This window comes from Meleagris gallopavo, chromosome 1 (assembly GCF_905368555.1).
Source record: "Meleagris gallopavo chromosome 1, MGAL_WU_HG_1.1, whole genome shotgun sequence".
NCBI classification, from domain to species: Eukaryota; Metazoa; Chordata; class Aves; order Galliformes; family Phasianidae; genus Meleagris; species Meleagris gallopavo.
In genome coordinates, this window is record NC_139404.1 from 1,696,872 (window position 1) to 1,723,977 (window position 27,106).

The following is a 27,106-nucleotide window of genomic DNA, read 5'->3' on the forward strand; positions in this document are numbered from 1 at the left end:
GCAGAATTCTGAAGGCAAAATTCAAGGCCACACCTCTAAGGACTGGATCCCCACAACAAAAAGGTCTCTACTATTTGGAGTAAAGCTTGATATACACAACCTATGATCAACTCTCAGAAGCTACATCTCAGCTGAAAAATAAATTTAAACCAATCTATCAGACAGTTAAGGAACACAAGCATTTTTAAAGGTGAAAGGGATGTTTTTCCACTACCTACCTGGGTGCCAAATGTCTTCTTCACACTTGGTCTTGAGTTTTGTACTGTTGTTAGAGGTTTATAAGACTTAGTGTAGCTCTAATTGCACTAGTATGCCTCAGATTAAATGAAAAAAGGAAAATGGGTGAGATAATTTAAATAGCTTCCATGTAGTTCATACCCATGTAGTTCTGTCCTAGTTTTGTCACTAACATGGGCATAAAAGCAAAATTGAAAAGTGAAATTATGTTGAAGTCAGAAGCTGGCCAGACAACAGGGTCTGCAAGACATGTATGCTACATGCATGCAAGTCTTATGCTCATAGCAAGCAAATCCAGCCTGAAGAGAGTGTCAACCACAGGTGGACCATGCACCTTTGCTCTTCCAGTTCTGGCAGGGAGCTTTTTTGAGACTGTAAAGTGTATGAATCTCCTCCAACTCAGAAACATGAGTTCACAGGTTATAAATTCTCTGCTTGGAGATGTCTGCTCTTGCTTACTTCAGTTCTTTCAGCAACATTCCAAGAAAACCAACAAGTTAATCATTAGACAAAGGTCTGATCTGAATGAGACTTCACCCCAACTCCTTATTTATTACTCTCAGACACAGAGACAGTGAAATTATTCAGACCAAACCACGAAACATTGCCCTTACATTGTATCAGGCAATGAGATGTCAGAATGACTTTAATTACACACACCCGCAGGCAGGAAAAAAAAAAGAGGCTAGGTTTTCAGTAATTTAGATTTAAGAATCCAAATTTATGTAGATAACTCTGTGGGGTTGCAATAAATAAAGCAGGATGGATGCTTGTGTGACACCACTTTTAAAATTTTCTAATGCATTCTTTAGAAAATTGAGCAATATATATCAGTCTGGATTAAAATGCGCAATGGAGAGATTAAGCATTAAAGAATCTTTTAATATTTACTGATATATGAGAAATTCAAAACATTTAGTACCTTAAGAACTTTTTTGCATCTATCACTCTTGGCACCAGTTTGATGATCTCACAGTATTTAGATTCACTCCTAGCTGAAGTAGGGTTTTCATTCTCTGCATCAGCACTGCTCAAAAGCAAGCTGAGATGCTTCTGTCCTCCACCATTTTGGGTCCACAGCCACTCACTCACCCTCCCAGTCTGCTATCAGCATCACACCAGCATAACTAATTCTTCTGCAAGTGAGTGAAATGGATTAGGGGACTGAACAAAAACAAAACAAAAACAACAAAATTTTACTAAGCGCAGGCTTGCAGAGAAAGGTGAAAGGACATGGATTTGAAGAATGGACTGTCAGGTGGATAAACAATTGGTTGAATAGTTGCAGCAAGAGGGATTTGGTCAATGTTTGATGTTCAGGTGGAGGCAGTGATGAGTGGTGTCCTCTAGGGGTCCATCTTGGGAACAACACTCTTACAGACCTTTATCAATGACATCAATGATGGAATTGAGTGTACCCTCAGCAAGTTTCTGATGACACTATGTTGAGTGATGCAGCTGACACAACAGAAGGAAGGAACAGAATCCAGAGTGACCTGAAGAGGCTTAAAAAGTGGGCCCCATGAGAACATAATGAGCTCTAACTAGGCCAAACACAAAGCATTGGGTTGAGACAATCCCAGATTGGAAAAAGAATTAATTGCAAGCAGCCCTGATAAGAAGGACTGGGGGTTCTAATGGACAAAAAAGCTGGACATGAGCCAGCAGTGTGCTCTTGAAGCCTGGAAGGCCAACTGCATCAAAAGAGGGGAGGCAGCAGGGTAAGGAGGTGATTGACTCCCTCTACTCTGGCCTTGTGAGGCCCCATCTGGAGGACTGCATCCAGGTCTGGGTCTCTCAGTACAGGAGGAATGCAGACCTTCTGGACTGGGGCCAGAGGAGGGCCATGAAAGTAATCAAAGGGCTCTACTACCTAGTTATTATGTTCCAGGAATCAGATTCTCTCTCAGAATTTAAATCATTTTGTAACATTCATATTAATGGCATTTCTTGACTTCTTGCATGGAATGGTGCGTTGTCTACTCTTGCCTCCAATTCTGCTGAGTGCATCTATCCCTTGAGGCCTGGTAATTGCAAATACTGATTGGGAGTGACAGGATTTTCTCTCACTTGCCTGACAGCTCTGCTGAAACAGCTTCATATTTAACTCCTCAACCAGCTTCCTTGGAATGACTATTATGGAATAAAGGCTGCAAAGAGCAATGGACGCAAGAGAACAGTTCACACTGCCACACTAAATCAAAACCAAAACATCCTGCATAAGGAAACACTGATTTTCATTTTTCTTCTCAGTACAACATAGTTTAAATGAATGAGTGGAAAGAAAAGTCTTCCTTCAGCTACTTAAAAAACTTTTCTTTCTTTAAGATTTAGAAAATGTTTCATTATTATGCATCTCTGCTGCAAGTTTCTGCCATTGTTTTTTCTAAAGATAGTTTAACCCAGTGATTTATTTCTTTTCTTATTTATTTTTAAAGAATCAATCTTCAGCCTTTGTTACAGAAAAGTTGGTATGTATAATTAGTGAACTGAAAGTCTGTTCTGTTCATTTTGATAGTTGCTGATATAGAGGCCCATGTGCTACTTTTAAATGTCAACATTGTGATGAGCCTTTTCACAACAGGTAGGAGAAGCAAGCAAAAAAGAATCCAAAATAGGAAGATTTGCAATGGTATTTATCAGGGAAAGGCAGATATCCCACGAAAGACCAACCAAAGAAAGTACACTAAGATTTACAGACTTAACACTATTTTTGCAGGGCTTGACTATAAGAAGAAAAGGCAGAAGAGACAGTAAAGATATGATCCATCTTCATTAAAGAGCCAGAAAATGGAGTCAGCTTTCAGAAATTCTGCTTTAAACAGAAGTATGCACAGAAGTGCACTGCAAAGAACCTTGTGCTGAGCAAGGTCCAGCACTAATTATCAGAAGCACTAAAAACATTTTGGAGACTGTGCACTGCCAGAAGCAGCCTTTCAGTATCTAAATGGAGGCTATGAGAAAGAAGGGGATAGAGTCTTTAGCAGGGTCTGTTTTGATAGAACAAGGAGAAATGGTTTCAAGCTTAAAGAGCTTGAAGCTTAAAGATTTAGGCTAGATATAAGGAAAAAGTATTTTACTGTGAGGGTGGTGAGGCACTGGAACAGGTTGCCCAGAGAGATGGTGGATGCCCTGTCCCTGCAGACATCCAAGGAGCAGAGCTGGAGTAGGCTCTAAGCACCTGATCTAGCTGTAGATGTCTCTGTTCATTGCAGGGAAGCTGGACTAGATGAGCTCAAAGGATCCTTTCCAATTCAAATGATTCTGTGGTTCTACATTACCTTTGAAACAGCTGGACATATGCACTAGGAGCCTTTCCTGATAGAGCCTGACGTGCTGCTGCGTGACGTCTTTGGAGAGAAGCTTCTTCCTGATAAAGAAATACAACCAACTTCACACAGGAACTTAAAAGTATATAGGGTAACTTAATTGGTTGTGATATTTCTCTCTTGTTAAGTTTCTAAAGTGTATGCATTAATTCTGGGAAAATAGGGTTTCGCTATAGTAACAAGATGCTAAGTATAATTCACCAATCTATACAAAGCAAATTTTGGTCTGAAATCTTGCAGGCATTGAATAATGAAAATATTCATCCCCAATGAAGCCCTATTTCTTCATGAAACATTCAAAACGTGCCAGGACATAGCAGGAAGGAGTATCTGCAGAGAACTGCTTTTGATGCATTCCTACCTCACAGTATAACACAGAGCTGGGATAATTCTAGCTATGCTCTTGTCTTAAGCTTATTTTCACTAGCAAGGAAAACACCAAAAAAACCCTGCTTTTGCTACAACTTAAATACACCAGCTTTCCCTCTTTGCTCCAACAATAATGAAAACCTGTGTTTCTTTCTATATAAACCAATAACCAATATTTCCCTTTCAGAGTTGGAATTAAGCAACTGAAATTTGCATAAGGTAAAATGATTCCATCCAACGAACGCATTATGATCTTAACAGCCTGAAAAATACGGTCTCGAGCTTCAAGGGTGTGTTAATTAACATGTGCTGTGCACAGTGTAATTTCTCAGGTCAGACAAACACCAAAAGACAGCGTGCTTAAAAAATGAAATGTAAATCTCAGAGCAAAGTTATTACATCCTGCTTTATTATCAACTGATAGCCATCGACAGTTATCCATTTAATAGCTAAATCACATGTCTGTAACAGAGGTGTTTTGTTATGGTATGAGGAAATGATGAGAGAGAATACAGTTAATCTGCTAACAGCTCACATGATGACTACTGTGAATTCCTGCACTTTCTTTCACTATTTATGATAAATAAGGGTCTGTTTAAAAGCTCACTGAGCTTGAGTTATGTTTTGCTTTCTTTTGGTAAAGATGCAGCTCCATTCCTGTTTTTGTTGGTGTGGATTACAGGCACAGATTCCTTCATGTTCATCCCTTATATAGCTAATTGCAGCTACATGAAATTGGTGCAGGTTTGGCGTGCTCATAAGGGAGAAGGCTGTAGGGAATCAGATCTGCTGTCTTCCTCTGAGCAGCAGACTCTGCTTCTTCATTTGCTCACGGACAACTCACATCCATAATTTCTTTTTTTTTTTTTTTTTACTTTCTCGTTCTACATGATGGGAGTGGAATGTAGTTACTGCAGTGACAGCAAATTATTTCAGTGCTTAAAGTAAAAAAAAAAAAATGCAGTCTCAAATGTAACAGTTTAGACAAAATTTCACTTTAAAGCCACAGACATATTTAGATTCTTCTCATTAAATACAGTCCAAGAGGCACCTGTGTTTCACCTTGAATGTTTTACTACATTCACACTTCAGCTGATGCTATAAAACTTCCTCTGCACATAAAAATGTATTGGAAACTTAGCATAGTAAATAACTAAAAGTTATTACCAGCATTGAACAAGGAGACTAATAAGAAAGAGAGCCTTGCAGCCACAAAGTAAGTAGAACCCACATTAAATGATAGCCTCCTTCATCATAAACCACTTCTCCCTGACTTGACAAAATGTAAACTTTCAAGATAATATAAAAAAAAAGATGAAATAAAAAGTGAGAGAAATAAATTGCTGGGGCAGGAGAGCTGTCAGAGAGCCACCAAGGTAAGAAAAATTCTGCTTTCTGTCTCACCTTAAACTAACAAACCTTTACATGAAAGAAACATGAAAACGAACAACACTTGTGACAGCTTTTGAATTCTGCAAGGCTTGAACAGAGGCATTTCATTTCAGAAAATTGGAAGATAGGAGGTTCCTTATTTATGTCAGCCATTTTACCATCATACCCCTTCCCACACTCGAGAGAGCCTTTTTTAAACCCTGGGAATCCCAGGAGGGGGTCTTCTACTTTGTTCCATCTAGAACACTAATTCTATATATCAGAGGTAGTTATAAATATAGAGATAGTGGCAAAATTGTGCAGCAAGCCATGCCTGCCAAGCCATCATTCATCATAATGACATCATAAACCTGGAATGGAACAAAGTTTAAAGCTTTCATTTTTCTTTTTCTCTTTCTCCTGTCATTGTCATATGAAAAGAGCATTAGACACATCTGCTTCATAGTCCCAGCTCCCCCACTGCCTGCAAGGAGAATGAGTATCTTTAGGGAAAACACTATTGAGAAGAAGGAGAAAAAAAAAAAAAAAAAAAAGAGATGAAGCCAAAGTTGCAAGAGGTTATTTGAAATCCAAGCACACTGTTGGATCTGTTGATTGAAAAAGTAAAAGCAGGTGAAAAATGTGCTTAAATTTGATCTCTAGCAGTCATTACTAGCACTCACTTTGAGACACTTGGCTGAATGAGTTTTTCCACTGCCACAGGATGGCATTCATAAGTAATCTTCATTGTCCTATTAACTGCATCTAACTGTTTGTTCTGAACAGGAAAGTTTCAATGTTGTGTTACAGAACGGAGAGAGATGATATTCAGCTCCCTTACATCAGGGCGTAACTGGATGAAATCCATTATGATGAATGGTTTTATTTTGGTGTGAAATTGAGCAGATAAGTTTGCCTTACTCATCTGCTTCGAACTCTAGGTAACTTGTAAATGGTTGGAAGGAAAGATAGCCAGAGAACAGAACTTAATTCTTTTCTGGAGAAAGAAAAGTCTGATGTACAAATAGGTTTTTTTTCCCATATAAGTTACTTCTATCCTAAGACAAGAGCAAATGCTACTTACCACAGCGCTCAGTTGTGCAGTAAGTTTGTCTAAAGTCTCTCCTGAATAATTTTTGGCAGAAGAGTCCACGAATTCATTGATAGTTGAAGACTGAGTAATGCCAGTCACTCCTCTGCCGGGTGACAATCTTTGCTCTTGCAAGAAATGTATCCTTGAACCTAATATGGAAAAGACACTTCTTAAAAAATAAAATTCTGAACAGCACTTTGCTTACAGCAGTCAGAAAGAACCTGGACATTTGCAGCTATGAACTGGCTTTCGGTACCATTTTGGATTTACAAAAGATAACTGAGAAGGTTACAAAGGATATAAACCATTCCAAGCTAACTGAAATCCACTTACTTAGGAATTTTTACTTTCTTAGAGTGGTCAGAATGTGATAGGGAGCTAGAATGGGACATCTTTTCATAGAATCATAGAATGGCTTGGGTTGGAAGTAACCTCAGGGATCATCAAGTTCCAACCCCCTGCCACAAGCAGGACTACCAACCTCTGGAGCTGGTACCAGACCAGGCTGCCCAGAGCCCCATCTAACCTGGCCTTGAACACCTCCAGGAATGGATGGGGCATCCACAGCCTCTCTTGGCAGCCTGTTCCAGCTCCTCACCACTCTCTCTATGAAGAGCTTCCCACTGACATCCAAATTTCCTTCTGTTACTTCTCTAAAGTTTAAAAAACAAGAAATCCAAAGACTTGCAATACTGCTGTACTGCAAGAAATCAAACAAAAATACAGGTAACTCCTTCATTTTTAATTTTTTTTTTTTCTAATTTAAGAAATCTGTAAACTGGAATGGATGGATGGATGGAAGATAGATGTCCCATTCCTGGAGACATTCAAGGTCAGGCTGGAAAGGGTGCTGAGCAACCTGATCCAGCTGTAGGTGTCCTTGTTCATTGCTGGGGAGCTGGATGAGACTGTCTTTAAGGGTCCCTTCCAACTCAAACAATTCTATGACTTATTCTGTCTATAAAATAATATCTAAATACTAAACTCAATCACGGAAAAATACCTAATATTGGTACATGGCACATTTTGCAGAAATTCAATCATTTCTTACTGTAAATTCAATCATTTCATCTTACTGTACTGTGTTCATATCATATATTATCACACACAATCAGAATAGATGAGAGTCAAAGAGATATCCAATCCATTTGCATGTCCATATATTAAATATGGTTACTTTTCTTACTATATCCACCTATTAAAAAAAGTTTCAACAGTCATCAGATGACTTGCAGCCCAGCCATTAAATATATACTGCTGGTTTGTAACTGCAAGGAGTTCTGGTGTTAAAAACAGAGGAGACAAGACGTGAGATTGATAGGCTCTGTTTCACTCACAGTAAATCACTCATTTTGACACTGAATAAGTGGTAGAGTCTAACCTTCAAAAGCGCAGAGCTTCACAATGCAAAGAATTCTGTGGGCTTGCTGGTGCCCAGCATCACAAATAATCAGTCTTTAATGCAAATGTTCCTTTACTCACTTGTAAAATACAAATAGTAACACATACTCCACAGGACTGCTGTGAGAAATAATTAATAGTTGTATAGTACCAAGTTCTGTGGATAAAAGCTGCTAATGCAAGTACAAAACATTATCAGTTCTGCACTGTATTAAATTTCTCCTATAAAGAGTTTCTAAAAAGAAGAACTTATCTATTTTCTTCCAGTATTTTCTCTTTGCATATGAGCAAAGGATCTTGCACAGCAGTTCATTAAAAAGAGAATTAACAACCTATCATAATCTCACACAACCAATCTTCCCTCTGCTTCTATCTTACTAAAAATGTCCATTTAAAGACAACCTTGAGGCAAGTTTTTAAAAATAAATTATTTCACACAGTCCATAAGAAGGGATGATCACTAGAAACAGGATAGTTAAATTCATTTAAACACCTATAAATGAAGCTCTAAATGAATTTAATGGCGCATAGGAAATTTAAAAGTTGCTTTATGGACAGTAGGATTACCAAAATGTAGCACTGTTAATGAAGTTTCTGTAAGTAGTGACAAGCCACTCACAGAAAGAACTCAGAACCTCTGAGGAATACAGAGACCTTTAAAGAAACCTCAGTTATGTACACATATATCTTCAAAAATACCATTACTGCATACAAATCTTTTGTCTTTATAACTTTTCCTTTTTTTTCCTGATAATCTAGTTAGGGCTTGGTGGGTTTTATTGCCTCTCAGGACAAAACATCTCCAGTGGTTTTAAGACAAATAAGTACCAAGACTATAGGCAGTAAGGCAAAGAATTCCTCCCTCTGACTTCAAGCAAATACGCAAGCTCTAGAAATAAAAATAAAATCTATACAGATTAAGATTAAATAAGATTCTTCAGAAAACGTGCCCACTGTTATAGCACTGGGACACCACAATATACATAGGAGCTTTTCCTTCCCCCCCCGGGAAATCAGTATTTATTAATTCTTTCAGGATACAAAATTACTTGAAATGATGAACTGATGAATTTTGCACTATCCTTCATTGACATTTTCAAACGTTTTTGGCCTCCTTCATCTACTTTTATTTGCAGCCTTCTGAGCCACACAGAAGGTCATGAATATTGGCTCTATGTAACTTTAGAAACTAATTACTCTCCTGTTGCAATGGATCTAACCAAGAGAGCCATAAACCACAGAGGTTCTTAGTGGTAAGAGTTCACATAAATGAGCTTGTTGTTAGCCTCTGTTGTGCAACATCTTACTGCTGTGATATCTCCTTCTTATTTCTTTTTCTCCCATACTTTAGAGACTGTATTCTGCTTTTATCTCAGCTGGTAATGTATCCCGTTTGGAATAAATACACGAGTAGAGCTAAGTTCTCCTAAGCTAATCTTAGGACTTCTCTGTGACAAGAGCAGTCCTTTCTTCTTCTAGAAGCACTCGTGAAGCTCTTCTCCCCTCCCCTTCTCTCCTTGAGCCAACCCTACAGCTACACAATGAGGTAGATCAAGGAATTCATCAGTCTGAAAGTCAGGTGTGTTCTTTTCTGGGTTAGTTTTTGGAGGAATTACATGTGACCGCACTATCAGAGGAATGAGAGCAAGGGAGGACTAGAAACACACAGGCAGGACTGCTTTTTGCAGCAGCATGTGTTTGGGTTAGCCTGAAGTGATCAAGAGGCTTCATCTTCAGTTATTCAAGTAGTTAAAGGGCTCTTTTAAACACAGTGCCAATCATCTGGGTTTATGCTGCAGTGGGTAACCCCAAAAGCACTTGGAGTGAATTTTTAAGATGCCTTCACTCATCTTACTATCCTGGTGTTCATATATCTCTTCATGCTTCTGGCTATCCTGAGGGAGAGAGAAAACTAAGCTCTCAATGCCATGCCCTTTTCTTGTTGTTCGAGTTTGATAGGCACAAAGCTCTCAGCCAGGGACACATATCCAGCTTGTGATTCATCTGGAATGAACGGGAGATCCTCAGCCCAAAAGCATCCTCAGAAGAGTCTGGTAACTTTACTTTCTGCATATTATTGCCTCAGGGCACACAGCAGTGTAAAATACCAAGAAAGATCTCCATTAAAGATTTACATCCCAGGGAGGAAACGGCCCAGGAGACCCATTACAGAGAAACACACAAAGCTTTCAGAGGCGAGCGGTCTCACAGGTTGCATCATTCACAGATTTTAATTCTCATAACAAATAAGCAGGAATACTCTACTGATAAAAGCAGAAGTAGCATGTGCCCAGACACAGTACCTGTTCCTGCTTTGCTATTCATGTTTTGACTGCTATCAGAAACTGCAGGTGGCTCCAGACCCAGGTATGCCTTTATCAGGAAACTCAGCTCTGCAAATGCCTCATCCAATTCATCTGCAGAAAGGGATAAGCATTTGGTGAAAAAACAAGCTTCCATCAGAACAAAGTCACAAATCACAGAAAATGCAATCTTAACTCATGCATTCTTAACTCATCCAGCTCATCTCTGAAAAATCTTCCTCTTCATAAGCAGTACATTCAAGCAAATAATCTGGAATTCAGCTCGAAGTTTCTACACTCTATTCTACAGTTTGGTTTACTGTGTTTTAGGGTATTTTTTTTTAATGCTTTATTTTAACTGTAAGCTCCATAAACCCTTGACAATGACTACAGATAATGTTTTTGTTACCACTATGATATAAATATTTCACCATCACTGTGATGAACTGAAAAGTGACCTCAACAAAAGGGCACATGCTGAATGAATTAGAGAAAGATTCCTCTCCACCTTCTGCTGCCCTCAATCCCTTAATATCAAGAAACAAACATTGGTTTTAATGAAATATTGACCACTCATGTGTTGCCTGTCTCAGGCTGGAAGACTTGAACAAGTTACTAATTAGAAGAATCCGACAAGGAAAATCATTGCAGCAGCCTCTTCTTTATAGTAAGATGCATATCAGCTGTCAATTCAACACTTGAAAAAGTCTATCTGGTCCAGAGATAATTAGATCTGTTAGGTCAAAAGCTTCTCTGACCCCTACTCAGAAGCTAACAGACAATTAACATAAATCACTGAACATCTGTTTGACATTCTTACAGGAGACAACTCTTAGTGTTGCTGAGTTCAATTATTTGGTTTCCTTTCTAGATGGGCCTTGAGACAACTTGGACACAAAATAATTCACTCCTGACAAATCTCCAGAGTGTTTGGATTCCCGAGACAAAAACGAACACAGCAAATCAATGATGGGATCCACCTGTTGTTGTAACAGTCCATTTACTGCTGTAACATGAGAAGTCAGGTTTAAAGCATAAAATTAACTCACCTGTGCTGATTACTGCATCAAAGTATCCTGGGATATCCTCACTTATTCTGATGTACATGTCCACTCTGGATACTGCTTCTTCTATCTCTGGCCTGCTGAATAATCCTGTCCTTCGCAGATGTCCCTCATATTTTACTTTGTTCATTGGTACCACCAGGATGTATCTGGGTTTAAAGTAGGTAGTTTTCAAGCTACGCACACCCTTTAGAATGAAACAGAAAAGCACATTTTGTTCCTGAAACTGAGTGTCCATTGAATTTATACCTGAGCTGAGGACAACTCTACTTATCACAAAGCACTGTAAAAGCAGTACTGGTAACTTGAATCCAAAATCTCAAGATCTGGAATCCAGCTTGACAAAAGAGGTAAGCTCCAGGTGAAGTGCCACGATGTCTACATGTGACAAGTGTTATAAGAATAGCACTACTTTATTCTAAACACACTTTTAAAGGAAACCCTTCAATCAAATTCTTACAGCAATTTAAAGCAGCATACTTCATCATACTTCTAATTTAGGTACCAATCCTGAACTTTCAGCAGCTCTCATTTTACACCAACTCATATATTGAATAATCTTTTCTCTCTCCTTCTACATAAATAAAACAGAATACTAGCAGAATACTTAGAATAACAGAATACTTAGCAGAACTCTAACCATGGAGCCCTGTAATATGATATTGCCACTGCTTGTGACACTGAGTTTCCAGGGCTTCAGAACTAAGGCTTGTCCTGCTCCCTCTGGACATCTCTTGACTTACCCTTATCTTTGTTTTACTTGGCTCAGCTGTTACAGCAATTTCTTTTGTGGACCAGGTGTGATAGCTATCTGATTTTTTTTCTCTTAGTGTAGTAAAACCATAGTTTTATTTAGATAGCAGTAACAAGCAATTGTTCCAGGTACTATGGGATGTTTACGACTGAACGTAATAATATAGAGTAGATAAATAAGAGCCAAGTACAATAGCAGAGACCTGAAGAAGCTGAGACAGGACACAGTGCAAAGGAGTACAGACACAGGACAATAGCAGATGGAGCAAAGGCCTGACAGTGCAGATCTCACAGCAATAAACATGTCAGTAGTAGTCATTAAAAAAATGCAGCTCTGGAGGTGGACAACACTGGTTAAAAGGGGGACAAGAAAAAACAGTGTGTAGCACACATAATAGGAATCCTATATAACCCAGAGCTGCAGACCAGTGACAAAAGAGAAAGGTGTAAATGTGTGCTACCAAAAACATAAAGAAGTTCTCAAGAGGATCTCAGGAAGAAAAAGAAGCTACTAACATGAATATCCTCTGAGCAAAGGACTCAAATGTTGACAACTCATTTTAAAAACCCCCTACTAACAACTACAAAGGCAAAACACCTTTCCCTTTTTAGGACCAAAATTCTTCAGAGATTACAAAAGAATAGCAAACGATTGTTTTGACCATTTTGGAAAAACACCAATATCAAGGATCATTGTATTGCACGGTGATGAACAAATTATCTTGAGATCATACACATTACTGCAGTACAGAAATTGCAGGGAAGCTTACTTTGTTTTCACTGAGGCATGCTTCTTTGCTAAAGTGGGCAGGAATATAAAGGAACTAATATGATAAAACTGAACGCTATTGTTCCATCAGAACTGAAAGCCACATGCTTAAAACTGGGGATTCCCATAATAATTCAATAGTCAAATATAAGCAAAATCATACAGCAAGCAATAACTGGCTGAACACTTACTGGTTTTTAATTTGCTTAGCATGCTAGGTACGAAACTGTACTTTGATTCATTCAAAAAAGTTTCAGGGAATAATTCTGGGGAAAATCCTATTAATTTTGGTGAAAAGTGGAAGGGAGAATTTGGGGCACAAATCTTGGCATCTGGCTATATGGCCACCTACAGGCAGCTATGTTTGTAAATTTTCAGAGATGAAACAAGCAGCAGAAAGCATCGCTACATTCAAGGCTAGGAACATCCTCCACATCTCAAGCCACACCATGAGTTATGTCTCTTTCTGATCAGGAAGTAATGTAGCAAACAATTTACATGACCACAAACTTCATCGGAATAGGAAGGCGGCCCATCAGGGATGGACAGGGAAGAGAAATAAAGAAGAGATACAGAAAGTTCTTGGTGTGCCCAATAAATTTACTACATGGAGACTATAGGTTGAGTGACTATCTAATGTGAAATGAGAAGAAGTGACCTTAAAATAAAGAATGAGAAAATGCAGAAGTTGAAACTGTTTGAAAGCAAGGAGATACTCAGAAAATTAGAAAAAAAATAATTTGAGTTTCCTGAGATTCTATATGAGAATCATAAAATGATAGAATGGCCTGGGTTGAAAAGGACCACAATGATCATCCAGTTTCAACCCCCCTGCTATGTGCAGGGTCACCAACCACCAGACCAGGCTGCCCAGAGCCACATCCAGCCTGGTCTTGAATGCCTGTGGGGATGGGGCATCCACAATCTCCTTGGGCAACCTGTTCCAGTGTGTAACCTCCCTCTATGTGAAAAACTTCCTCCTAATATCTAACCTATACCTCCCCTGTCTCAGTTTAAAACCATTCTGCCTTGTCCTATCACCACCCTCACAAACAGCCATTCCGCCTCCTGTTTATGTGCTCCTTTCCAGTATTGGAAGGCCACTATGAGACCTTCTTGGAGCCTTGTCTTCTCCAAGCCAAACAAGCCCAGTTCCCTCAACCTTTCTTCACAGGGGAGATGCTCCAGCCCTCTGATCATCTTAGTGGCCCTCCTCTGGACCATTCTAAGAGCTCCACGTCCTTCCTGTACTCAGGTCAAGAAAGGCCAAAGGGCTACCTGAGTTAAAGATGCCCATCCATTCAAAGTTTCTTCAGTTAATAGCATGGGGTTATGGAAAAGACATAACTAACATTTACCTCATTTCCTCTGACTCCACAGCCTGGATCTATAACCAGCATCAAATGCAAAGGAGTATGATCTTAGGGAGGAGACAAGGTGTACAAGGTGGAATCACTGTCCAGCTCGAGAAAAGGGTAGATGCCACACCAAGGGACACAGCTTACTGGGCATGGTTAGGACAGGTTGATGGTTGGATTAGATGATCTTTGTAGTCTTTTCCAACCTTAATGACCCTATGATTCTACTTACAGTTCTGGGAGCATAATGAAACACGTGAGCCACTCTGCCACAAAGCCCTCGGCTGGAACATGCAGCTCTTCTGTTACTATCCAGATATTCATGGCTGCACAAGCAAATGAAAAGCACTGCAAATGTGCTTTCTCCAATGCATACTGTGTGTCAGAATTGCAGCAGCTTCACTAACTGCAAGTGTGGACTCAGAGAGATGTAAATGTTAAAATCTGCGTCAGTCTCCTTTATCAGTAAAAGATATACTGTAGATTAAAGGGAATGAATCGCTCTAAATTTTTAGTCTCAGCCTATGGACCATAATTAAAATTTCTTCTAATGGTGTTAAATCACTTTTGTTATGGGCCTAGCAGAAGATAATGGAGTTGGATAATTTTTTTTCAGGTACATAACTCACCATTATTGTTTCTCATCTGCTAGAAGAGACCACAGTGATACGAGAGTGCACATTATAACTATGTGACCTCAAAACTTCAGTGACAAAGAAGTTTCTTAGCTGTCTGTCCATGACAACAACTTCAGTAATATCCAGGAGTGTAGTAGTATCTATGAACTTGTAGCAATCCCTTAGAGGTAGAGCTAAGCCCTACAAACACAGTGAAACGCAGAAACACTCAATATCATGTTTTGGGCACTCCATAGAGTCTCTTGTTCTGGAAGCTTATGTAGATAGGTGGAGCTTTGGATTTTAGCAGGAAATGAAGCCTGCCTTTCCTCTTTGTTTCCTCAACCCTTGCCTAATATACCATCTAAGGTAATGAAATGTTCTTAATTAGAGAACGAGATAAAATGTTGTTATTTGGGGATTCCAATAGATAGATTTTGGCACATTGTTGTGACTTAGTTTCCTAACATAGCAAGACTTTTGAGATTCTGCCATCTGTGCATGTGCACCTGAGAAATCTCAAAGAAGGTAAAATAATCCCTTACAGAGATTCCATCTTTTAACAATTCTGCCCCAAATATTGCCTTCTCTGTTGCCTCATCAGGAAAGGAGAAGCATAGCATTGTTTTAGGGAATGTGCAGCTCTAGGCCAGCCCTTCTCTAAGCTGGGGATAGGTGGAAAGAATATGGATGAAAAGTTGAGGATACCATAATGGAAATACCAATGACATGGAGGGGAGATAAGGTGACTGAAGATGGGAAAAACTGACTAAGAAATTTTAATATGCCAGCCATGGGGTGCACATGACTAAAAGTGGGTATCTGTAAAGGAAATGTTAGGTATTGTTTCATGCATAGACAATGGAGAGCTACTTGATGCAAGCAGAGGAATTAAAGATACCGTTCATTCAACCCAAAGAATGCATCTCCAGTGACACTAATGAAGCCCAACAGAGTCACTAAAATCCACCCAGGGAACCTGCTTTGGCAGGGGGGTTGGACTCAGTGATCTCTGGAGGTCCCTTCCAACCCCTACGATTCTGTGATTTTGGGATTCCGTGATCCACAGCAGGCCTGGTGTAAGGCCTTAGAATACCTCCAAAGTCACTAAGTTGATAAGTCTAGGCTGCTGAAATAAAACTCAGTCAAAATGCATGAACTTCTCCCCGCAGCAGTTCTCACAAAATTATTTATTCAAAAATGTTTAAGCAAGATCGATTCTTACCTCTAATTCTAAATGAATACATGTTGCAAGACCCTCTCTGGCAATTGAATCCACAGTGTCTCTTCCAAGTCCATAGTAATAGCCACTGTATTTGAAGGTTGCTATAAACTTCCCCTGAAATTCAAAACAGTGAATATAATGACAAAGGAAGTATTTTAATGAAAACCACTTTCTTAAAGGAGCATAATTACTGTGAACTTCTTAGCTTGCTTTACCAACAGATTTTCTCCCTGACTAAATCATCAATGATAATAAGGCCAGTGGGAACACAACATTTGCAGAGGAGAGCACATAGCTGGTCTGCAGGGCAAGGGCTTGTATGTTGTTCATGGATAATAAAACACCAGAGCCTTGAAAACAAGCTGCTGACAGGTTACAGCTTTCATTGGTTATTCATTCGCTCTGTAAAAAAGCAGAATCTAAAACAAAGGGGCATCCTTTTTTTTGACAATACATCAAACCATATGGCTATGCCATATAAAATAGAAGGTGCCAAAGAAAAGAGGACAGAAACAATCCTGCAAGGAGAATGCATAATTGGCCAAGAAATTTCAAAGTTAATACCTAACAACTGAAAATTTGGTTTCCAGCAGTATGTCTAGAGAAATGTAAGCAAAACTGCTTCATTACTGAGAGTTACTATTAAGAACCATTAAAATCAGTCACTTAAGACTGTGTTGGCTCCCTTGTTTGTACATGTACAAATAATGAGCTCTGTTGTGGCTTTTCAAGCCAAAATTTTATTGCAGGCAGCAAAAGACATCAGAAACACTAGCTGGAGGCACAATGCCTTTAGGGGGAATTTGCTAAAATTCAAAAGACTGCATTCCCTTCAGGGTTACTGGAAAATTTAGAAGGGAGATGACAGATATTTCACGAATTTATGCTTCTTGTACCCACACTAGATACTTGTACATGCAAATAAGATTATTTCTACTTTATAATGCTATTTAAAGATTCCTACTGTCCATTAGACCTACAGAATAGCTTCTGTGTATGCATACAGAAGAAAGGACAACATAAATATACAGTGAACTTTTGGTTGTTTTATATGAGCTTTCATATTCATTCACATAACTGTGAATGATGACTTGGATGGAAAAGTTGAGTTAACTCTGTAGCAAACAGTCCTGCCAGAATACCAGTGAGGTACTCACCTCCTTCAACATTTTGTCAAATGCTTCTTGAGAAACAAAATGATAATCAAGTCTGTTTTCTTCACCAAAGTAAGCTGCCCTGGTGGTGTGACAGGGACTGGAAGATAAATGGTGTAATAAAGAAAGAACCTGTTTTCAATCACAGAAGCAGCCATGGGTTAGGATGGGGAGAAAAAAGGAAGAGTTCTACAAATCATTTTATTTTTAAGAAGAGAAGAAATATGAGAAATATAAAGAGGTGCAAATCATACCACTAATGCTGCATGTTTGAAAGATTAACTCATAAATACACACAAAAAAGTTTAAATGTAACATTACATTTTGGCTGTAAATCCCCTCCAACCCAGGATAGCCAGAGCTGAAGCTGTCATAGCACCCTGTAATAGAGAAACGATGAAACCATTTTTTCCCAGTTATGTCAGCTTGTGAATGATATAAAGTAGAATCCTGAATACAGAAAAGGAGACCAGGAGTTAGGCTGAACTATGAGGTTAAGAAAGAGATACAAAGACCAATCTTTAAATAGTGCCCTAATATCAAGAGGAGATATAGTCCTGAAACTAGGGAGATAAGTGGGACACAAGGCAAGAAAAGTAATTGCCTGTCACCATGTAAGGATAATGGGATAAGCCTCAGAAATGGAAACTTAACTACCAGAAAAAAAAACCAACACAAAATCAAAACACTAAAACAAAACCAGTCCAGAAAGCCCCAGCAAAGTAGCAACATTGGATTGAGCTTGGATTAATACCAGCTTTGCTAATCAGTGGCTCATGTTCTTAGGAAATGATATTTTGCTAATTGTTTCTGGTTTGATTTTGTTTTTAATTTTCACATTGTTGGATAACAGGAATAAAAACATGACACGGAATTCACACTGACAGCATTTTCTCCTTAACTGCTGTTGGACTGTTTTGGAAAGTATGGCAAAATACATACCATGCTAGTATACCACCTACTGGGTTCACCCATGTTGCCACATTTCTTGAGAAGGTTTTAATAGATTTTCAAGAGATAGGGAGAGGTAATTTAGAGATTAGAGCTGGAAATGATAGAAAACAGAACCAGTAGCCACTTCATACCAAGTCAGTATTGTCTGGAACATGGGCCAAAGACTCAACTCTTGCTTTTCTAGCCTAGGATTTGCCCAGAGCATTGCTATTCTGAGTCATTAATTCTCTTTCTTTCTTTTCTTTTCACATCAGGAAGCAATGGCAAATGAGAACAGTGTGCTACACATGGAGTCTGTAAAATAGCACTTCAAAGGGCTGATTTTTTCTTAAGATATTATGAACGCATCCAGCTTTAAAGGTCAATCCTGAGCACAAGCCAGATGGTTTGAGGGTCTAATTTCACTTTATTTTTTGAAACACTTTTAAACATTACAACCCTTTTTAATTGCAAAGCCATGTTTACATTCAAACTGCTTAAGTATCTTGCATGAAATACATTTTTAATGAGTGGAATGTTTGAAATTTAAAAGAGTAAGCCATAAAATTGCTTAAATCTCCACTGAATAATTAAAATACAACTTTGCTTTATGGTTGCAATTATCTGCTCTGTTAAGATTCTGTCTCTATTCCCCTTTACTCCCCCCCCCTCGTGCATAAAACTTTTAGAAAGTAAAATAGTATAAACAGTATAAAAACAATGCTCCTGAAAAAAAACAAAGCAAAACAAAACTCAACACACAGTGCTTAGAAAATTTCTATTGACATTCAATTAGTTTGTAATTTCCCATCTCATCTTTCAAAACAGCAATTTTTTTTAGGTAAAGAAAATACATTTTTCCAATTGCATAACCCTTTCAGGTTTTTTCTTAAAATGCCCTTTTTGGTTTGCTCATTTATAGCCATGTGCTGGATTGGGTCATTAATCTGAGCACAGTGCAGGCATGTAAGCTTCTTCACTGTGGAGTAGTGTGTTAGCCAAAAAAGCTATACCAGATATTGAGGGACATTTTTTAGTGGGCATGGTGGTGATGGGTTGATGGTTGGACTGGATGACCTTTTTTCCAACCTCAATGATTCTGTGTTATTACATCAACATGCAGATTGTGATTCCACCATGCTGTGAAACTGAGAAATATTTCTCAAATATTCACATGCCCATGATCCCTTTCTTCCAACTTATGCTCAGTACCCAGGACAGCGTGAATATGGATCCAAGATGTTGTGGCAAATACCATATATACGAAACTATGGCCAAGGTATGATTCAAAAAAATGAACAGATAAAATTGTGTGATTACAAAAACAAACAATTGAGAAAGAGTGATAAAATAGAGGAGAGACAGTATAACAGGCATACAGGGTTTCAGATCAGTGCCATATAGCATGTGGATCTATAAGAGGACCTCTGGAAATTAGCTACCATGAATAATGGGGTGAGTAGACAAAAGGAACAGCTTGTACCACCTAGTTTTAGGTGCCAGACAGTGGTGATTTGACTTAGCCACAATTCCTATCTGTGGGCACTGAAGATAGTTACGTGATTCACAAAAGCTGAATCTTCCCTGGAAAGAGCTGGTTTCTCTCCACTAAATACACAGGGAGCCCAAGGCAGAAAGGATCCTAATTCAGGCCTTTCAGAGTGGGAGAATTACTCCTCCCAGCAGGTGGTGAAGGCTGAAAAGTGCCATTTACTTTGATAGCACTACTTGCAAGATAATAAACTGGTCCAGCAATTGCACTTGCTTCTTGCCTAGCTTCTGGATGCAGCGTGCACATGCATGCTAATGTGTTTACATGCAGGTACGTTATAAAAATTTAAGAGAAATGGATACATATCTAAACAGATGTTTAGACTGAAGGGCATGTGTGAGAGTAGATAGAACAGATCAATAAGCAGAATATAAATGACACTTTTTTTGTTTGCTTCCTTGTGGTTCACCTTTGAAAAGAACAAAATAATTTAAATGGCATTTCTTTTAAAGAAAGTATCTGATGACTTCAGGCAATTAAGCACTACGAAAAGAGATAAAATGCACAGCTACTAACATTTATTGGTTGTATTTAACTTTTAACTTCTTTGGGGGAAAAAAAAAAAACACAATAAAAAAACCCAGCAATTTAAGTCTCGATCTCTGTGTTCTTTTAACCTCAAGGAGTGAACTTACCCATATCTGAAGAAATTATTGAACTGTCTGCAGATCCTATGAGTAAGCTCTCTCTTCCCACAGGCAAGAGGGCCAACCAATACCAGCATGGGATAGGGAGCATCGAGATTAGGTAAAGTGCTACAAGAAAGAAAACAAGGAGGCATTAGGTTACTTAGAAATAAAATCTTCACAACATTGCATAAAGCCTCTGCAGAGACTTTATCATCATTTCCACTAATTTCCTCTATCCATCACGCTATTCATTGTTCACAGCATAGATTAAGATCAGGAAAAGCGTGTGCTCAGTTTGACACACTCTAAACATAAAAACAGAACAGAATGCCACAATAAAGACCCCTGGGTCTCTTTTGCTGAGGGTATAATATTAAGTGTACAATATCTTCTCTGATTTACAGTCTTTTTGAAGTTGCCTCTGCGGTTATAGCATTGCTGGGTTTTGTTAAGAGTTTTCCAATTCTATTGCAGGGATGGTAATATTTTAATAATCGGGACAATAAGCCTGGAGTGAACCCCAACTCAGGCCTACAAATCTTTATGTACTACTGCATATATTCTTGCTAACCTTGCCAGATGAAGGTAGTAATTTGTGAAGAGCTCTTCAGTTCAGTACAATGAGAGACACTAAAAAACTTAAACTCCACTGAACACAAATAAAACTACAATGAAAGAAATCAAATCGTTGCAAAAACACAAAGCCTTCACTTTGGCTCCATTTTCTCCATGCTGTGCAGATGGTTTGATTCTTGAATTTCCTCTTCCAGCTTTAAATACTGGAATAAATGGTATTTCTGCATTTCTGAATTCCAGCAATTTAGGCATATAGAATAGAATGCAACATTAAACTCTCATTTTTAAATCTCAGTTGGGCTGTGAGATCATGCCACTTGATAATATTGTCAAAAATAGCTGAAATAATTTCAGAAACACACATTTTTAACTAATGAGCAGCTTTAAAAACAACTTCAATTTTAAAGGAAGAAAACCACCTCTGTGCACTAAGATTGCATTTAATGTGATTTACAGCAGGTGAGCATAAATTCCTGAAAACAGATTCCTTTCTTTTAACTCTTCCCTTGCACGTGACAAGATCCACAAGAAGTAATGATGGCCATCAAACACAAACATGGGGAGAAATATAAATAGATAAATAAATAAATAAAATCACAGTAATAGCTTTACCTCTATTTAGGTTCAACAAAACAACTCCATCTTCTACCAGATTATACGGACGTAATGGGACTGAATGTTTGAGAAGCACCGAGATAATAATGTAATTCAGTATCCCAGTTCTCCAGTGAAGTAGATAAATACTACTCTCACAGAAGACATAGCACACACACACCTAATAAATTGGCTGGCTTGAGGCTGTATATATGTGGGGTTACTAAATTGTAAAATGAAGCAAGACCCTGGTCCAGTGCTCCATTTACTGGACTATTTTCAAGCAAGAGAGCAGCAGCACCATTTAGAGACCTAAGGTTGTTTTGGTTGTTTATAAATGTACTGTGACATTTACAAAAATTAGACAACATTAACACAATAAGCTTATTAGCAGAATCACAGAATAATTTTGAGTTGGAAGGGATCTTTAAAGGTCAGCTAGCCCAACTTCCCTGCAAGGAACAGGGACATCTACAGCAAGATCAGGGTGCTCAGAGCCTATTTAGTTGGGATTGTCACTCTCTCTAAATAAATTCCCATTACTAGAACAGAGAACATACCTTCATATTCCTTGGATTTATTTTCCACAATACCATCTCTCATTACATCACCACTTACCTATTTTCAGAAGCCTTGGTTTTGCTAAAATGTAAAAGCAGGATCTGGTAAGGAGTTCTTGGTTTATTTAATGTTCATCTTTCAACTTTCTTTAGTGAGCAGAGCAATACACAGCTGTGAACAGTTAATAGATTTCAAGGCCAGAAGGGACTCATGATCATCTAGCCAGATCCCCTTCATCATGCTGGCTCCTCAGATCAGTTCTTGTTTCAAGCCTGATGCTGAGGGTTCTGTCAGAGCATATTTTAATTAAAACGTTCCAGTTGTGGAGATTTCTTGGTACCCATGGTAAATTGTTCCAATGGTTAATTACATTCATTGTTAAAAATAATCCTGCCCTCTTTTTTCTCTGAATAAATTTATCCTCAAAAGCCAGATAGTAAGTCTCATCATGTGCTTGCCCAATAGACTGAAGAGCCCTCTGTTATTAAATTTCCACTCCCCCCACAGCATTTATAACTATGTCAAGCCACCTTTTTAAATGTCACATGCATTTAGAGTCAGGGAAAAAATATACATAATATTGTTCAGTGGTCTGTTACTATGTAATTAAAGATAGCATCAGGAGGCACACAGAGAGGGAATGGCATAAGTAACTTATGCTAATATTTTCTGACTGGAGTAAGTAACAGTATAACCTTTTCCTTTGATTTCAGGCTTTATTTTTAATAGAAATATTACTAAAACCAGAATTAATTATAAACTCATCTAACAAGATAGATGCAAATGAACTACACCAATCTTGTTCCAGTAAGCAGTTTATAGCGTGGAAGACAGCAACGTATCATCATTAGGAAGATTTCATTAATGACTGTGTTGTGTATTTTCCAGCTGAGCATAGGCAAACATTTGAAGCATCATTAACAATTTTGGTCAGTACCATAAATATTGCTTTGCTTATTTATATGTTTGTGTACACGATGCCTCTAACAGAGTTGTTCCTTTCTAGCAATGAAGATACACATGCACAATCCAATAAACAAATATTTAAATAAGGCCTATGTCTGCATTGGAAGAAATCCATGCCTTTAGGTAAAACTATTCTTGTTCGTTTGGTTGGTTGGCTTTTCTTTTTTTTTTTTAATAGGCTGATACAAATTCTCAGAGCTATCATCACCACAGGGATAGTTCTTATCTGTCATCATGAAGCCCAGAAATAAAACCAGCTTTGCAACACAGACGTCTAAAAATGTAAATTAAGTCACTGAATCATGGATCTTGAATCACGTTACTTAGCTATGAATTAAGATGCCCATAATGATGCTAAGACAGGATGTTGGGCACAAACTGATTTCAACACCCACTGTAGCTGATAAAATAACAAACCACTTATATGTCATTGTATCTTCCATCAGCGTACGTCAAAGCACATTCCAAACTTATCAAGCAACTATCATAATTCATCTACAGAGCAGCAAAGTATGCTGATTTCCATTTTCTAAATGAGAAATAAGACAGAATGAAGTCACCTGGCATGACAATGGCAATGTCAGAAAAAGAACATTGATTTGCTTTTCCCTTCTGTTCTTTAAATGGCAGACAGCATCATCTCCTCCCACAGGCACAAACTGGACTTCCTTAAGTACAAACTCAAAGATTTTGCCTTATGAATATAAAAATGTGTCCCAGAGCCACAAAATAAAGCCATTTTGCTCACACCAGTACGCCAGTAGCGTGAAGAGGAATAAGCAGAACAGGAAGAAATGTTTTACAGCTCTCTTCTCCCTCTAGAGACTTTCAAATTGCCTTTTAGAAATAGAAATTTTACATCTCTCATTTATGGTGCAAATGGCCATCTGTTTCAACAGATTGTTTAAAAGAAATGGAGTTGTGGACAATCTGTCTCAGACTTCTGAGGTGAACGACTAACTTCATTTCATAATCCATTTCAACCAAACAAGATCTGCCTAATTCGCAGACTGCTAACGGAATACGATGGAACATGTCCTCTTCATTAGATTAATTTAAAGGTGGGAGAGGGACAGAAAAATGTCCCTCTAAATATGCCAACATATTCTGCTTTACATGAGTGCCACCCTCAGGAGCAGATGTGAAGTGGAGGTAAGCTTACCTGTCAAAGATTCTCTGGGGCTGCAGCATGCTATACATAAGCTGAGTCATATGATCTTTAGCAGCAACAACTTCTGGAGGAGGGTCATATTGATTCACAGCATCAACCTGTCTCCAGAGTTTAGGGACAAAAGAAGGGAGAAGGGCTGTGATGTAATTTCCAACTGCAATGCGTTTCTAAGATCACTATGAATAATGAGGGCTTCATATTTTTGAGGGTCAGTCTTTGCGTTTGGCTTGTCTACAAGCACTCTGCTACATAAATGTTTTTGGGAGATTTAAACACAGTCTGATAGATGGATGGAAGGTAGCCAGAAGTAGCTCCCCATCGTTAATATATTCAACCTTTTACTGGAAAGAAAACAGGATGCTACATAAGACACAAGGTAATTCTGCTCAGGTTTTAATTATCCATTAATTTGCATCCTCTCAGTGCTGGTGGAAGATGCCAAATTAAAATCCTTGGGGACTGAAGCCATTCATTTATTTGTTAGAAGAGGAACAGAATGGGTATTAACGAAGTAAGCAAACTGCAATTTTCTCCTGACAAAGCATTTCTGCCTTTCCTGGGAGGAAGAGCATTGAAACTACAAGGATTCTCCCTATTTATTCTATTGAGGGTATTGACCTCCAATGGGCTGTATTTATTTTATTTTTTTGTTATTAATGCTTGCCTCTCCTATAATAACCTGAGGAAAGGACTTTTGAAGTAACTTCAACCACACAAAAGTTGTGTGCTAGTCTCAATCAGTCATCTAGGCTTACTTTTACAGTCCATAAAGAAAGAAAGATTTCTTGACTATATGTGTGTAGAAGGAAAGCAGATTGTTACATGAGACAAAGAATAAGATCAACATCTCTGGTATCATCCATTCATATTCATGATAGCAAGAGGCTGGCATTAAACAAGAGCCTTGATCCCTGAAGTTTATGTAGCTGAAGATAGGAGTGACGAATTTCCTGTAAGGATCTTTTATACATTTTTTTTTAAGAATTCTTCCCTTAAATCCAACGCCAATATGCAACTGTTAATCCTAGCAGTTCTAGCTATAGCAGCACTAGAAGAAAAGGTTTATATTACAATAGAAAGTTACTGTAAGTAGCCTGAGGAGTTATCTGAAGGGAAGAAGATTTTACAGAGAAAGCTATATTGAGTAGACCTGGAAATAAGTATCATTATAACATCCAGAACACATTATAAAAGAACACATTATAACCACAGCTGCTAAGTAAATATTCTGCCCAGAAAGGCTGTGGATGCTCCATCCCTGGAGGTATTCAAGGCCAGGTTGGATGGGGCGCTGGGCAGCCTGGTCTAGTGTTAGATATGGAGGTTGGTGGCCCTGCCTGTGCTGGGAGAGGTTGGAGCTTCATGATCCTTGGGGTCCCTTCCAACTGAAGCTATTTCATGATTCTATGACTCTGTTTCTCCAGAAAACAAAGCTTTTAGCTAAGTTTTGCATTTTCACTTACATGCAAGTGCTCCGTATCTGGATTTAGAAGCAAAAGTCTCTGAATTTGTAGTCTATCTTGCAGTCTGAAATATGGGAGACTCATCATGCTCAAATGACAACAAACCTATATTTGCATGCACAGTTGTTCAGGTTTTTTTTTGTTTTTTTTTTTTTTTGGATTTGCATTCTTTACTTAGAAAAAATTCAGAATGATACACTTACATACCTTTTCTTCCACTGAAATATTCTTGAGATCCAGTTCTGTTAGTTGTTGCAACATGAAAATCACCAATAGCCAATAATCTGTTTGTTCCTGAAGGAAAAAGAACCTAGATTCATCAATCTAATATTTAATATCTATCAGGTGAAATCAAATTGGTTTCAATACAATGTGATATAAAAAGATTGCTGGAGAACCAAAAGCACTATCTATTCTGGGACTACATAATCATCTATGTCTAATACTTCCAACCTTAGAAGGACTGTAGGAACTTTAGAAGAGAACCTGCATTATATAAGCATTTATAACAATGAATTTAAGTCTGGGACAATAAAAACGAATAATTAAAATTCAAATAAAAAGTTGACACCAATAACCAAAACTCAAATGGCTGTCTTAAGATGATTGTTGTTCATGTAAGCTATTAAAATAGTAATTTAAAGGAATAAAATCAGAATCTGCTTAAGAGAAGGTCATGTAAACGGAAAAAGGCCTTCAGTACATGGAGGGGGCCTGGGACAGCATATTTCAGAAGAGTCAAAGAAAGGTTGAGCTGTGTAAGAAGATGGAGAGGATGTGTTTTCAGTCATTTTTTTGGTTTAACTAGCCTACTCTACTTTGAATTGGTGATAAATCTTCCCCCACTCGAGACTGTTTTGCCTGTGATCATAATTGGTGAGGTATCTCCCTGTCCTTATTCTGAATCATGAGTGTTTTCATCTTATTTTCTCCCCATCTTGCTGAGAAGGGGAAGTGAGAGCATGGTTTGGTGAGCAAGTGGAGGCCAACCAAGGTCAATTCAGCACCAATTCAAGCAATCTAGAAGTCACAAAAGTCAGGAAAGATTCATCTTGGATTACTCAGGACAAGTTACAAATGCAGAGTCAAAGTCAGTATATCTGACATTTTGTAAATCATAAAATCATTAATGTTGAAAAAGACCTCTAAGATCAGCTAGTCTAACTGTCCACATATTACCACCATGCCCACTAAACCATGTCCCTCAGTGCCACATCTACACATTTCTTGAAAACCTGAGTAAAACAGATGTTTAATTCATTAGTTGAGGAATATTAAGGGAGCCATAAACGAGGACTGAGTAAATCCTAAAGATGAAAAGATGATAGAGATTCCAGAGACACATTATTTGAAAAGGGCTACTATTAAGTTCCTTTGAGTTTTTCCCATGAACAAGACTGTACCTTCAAAGCAAACAAAAGTGGGATCTTCTACCAAAAACAAATCATTGCATACTACGAATGCAAAAGTATTAACAAATGGAATTGATCAAATTCATGGATTTATTGTGTAGATATGAAACATGATTCATATATAGCTTTGGCTAGGAAGTTCCCAAAGAAAGGTGGGTAACCATGCTGGCAGAACAACTGCTCATCACTACTTTGTTTCTAATCCT

General features: G+C 38.2%; 1 protein-coding gene across 1 annotated transcript in view; it reads right to left on the minus strand.

The window, feature by feature from the left end:
* The window catches only part of LRGUK (leucine rich repeats and guanylate kinase domain containing), a 49,456-nt gene that overhangs the window by 8,673 nt on the left and 13,677 nt on the right, over positions 1-27,106 (minus strand). The window contains exons 9-17 of the mRNA XM_010710159.4: positions 25,696-25,782; positions 24,017-24,123; positions 20,164-20,283; positions 17,047-17,143; positions 15,890-16,003; positions 11,153-11,354; positions 10,104-10,217; positions 6,391-6,548; positions 3,519-3,607 (exon numbers count right to left, since the gene is read on the minus strand). Coding sequence (XP_010708461.2) covers positions 3,519-3,607; positions 6,391-6,548; positions 10,104-10,217; positions 11,153-11,354; positions 15,890-16,003; positions 17,047-17,143; positions 20,164-20,283; positions 24,017-24,123; positions 25,696-25,782 — 1,088 coding nt within the window. The remainder of the gene's footprint in view (positions 1-3,518; positions 3,608-6,390; positions 6,549-10,103; positions 10,218-11,152; positions 11,355-15,889; positions 16,004-17,046; positions 17,144-20,163; positions 20,284-24,016; positions 24,124-25,695; positions 25,783-27,106) is intronic.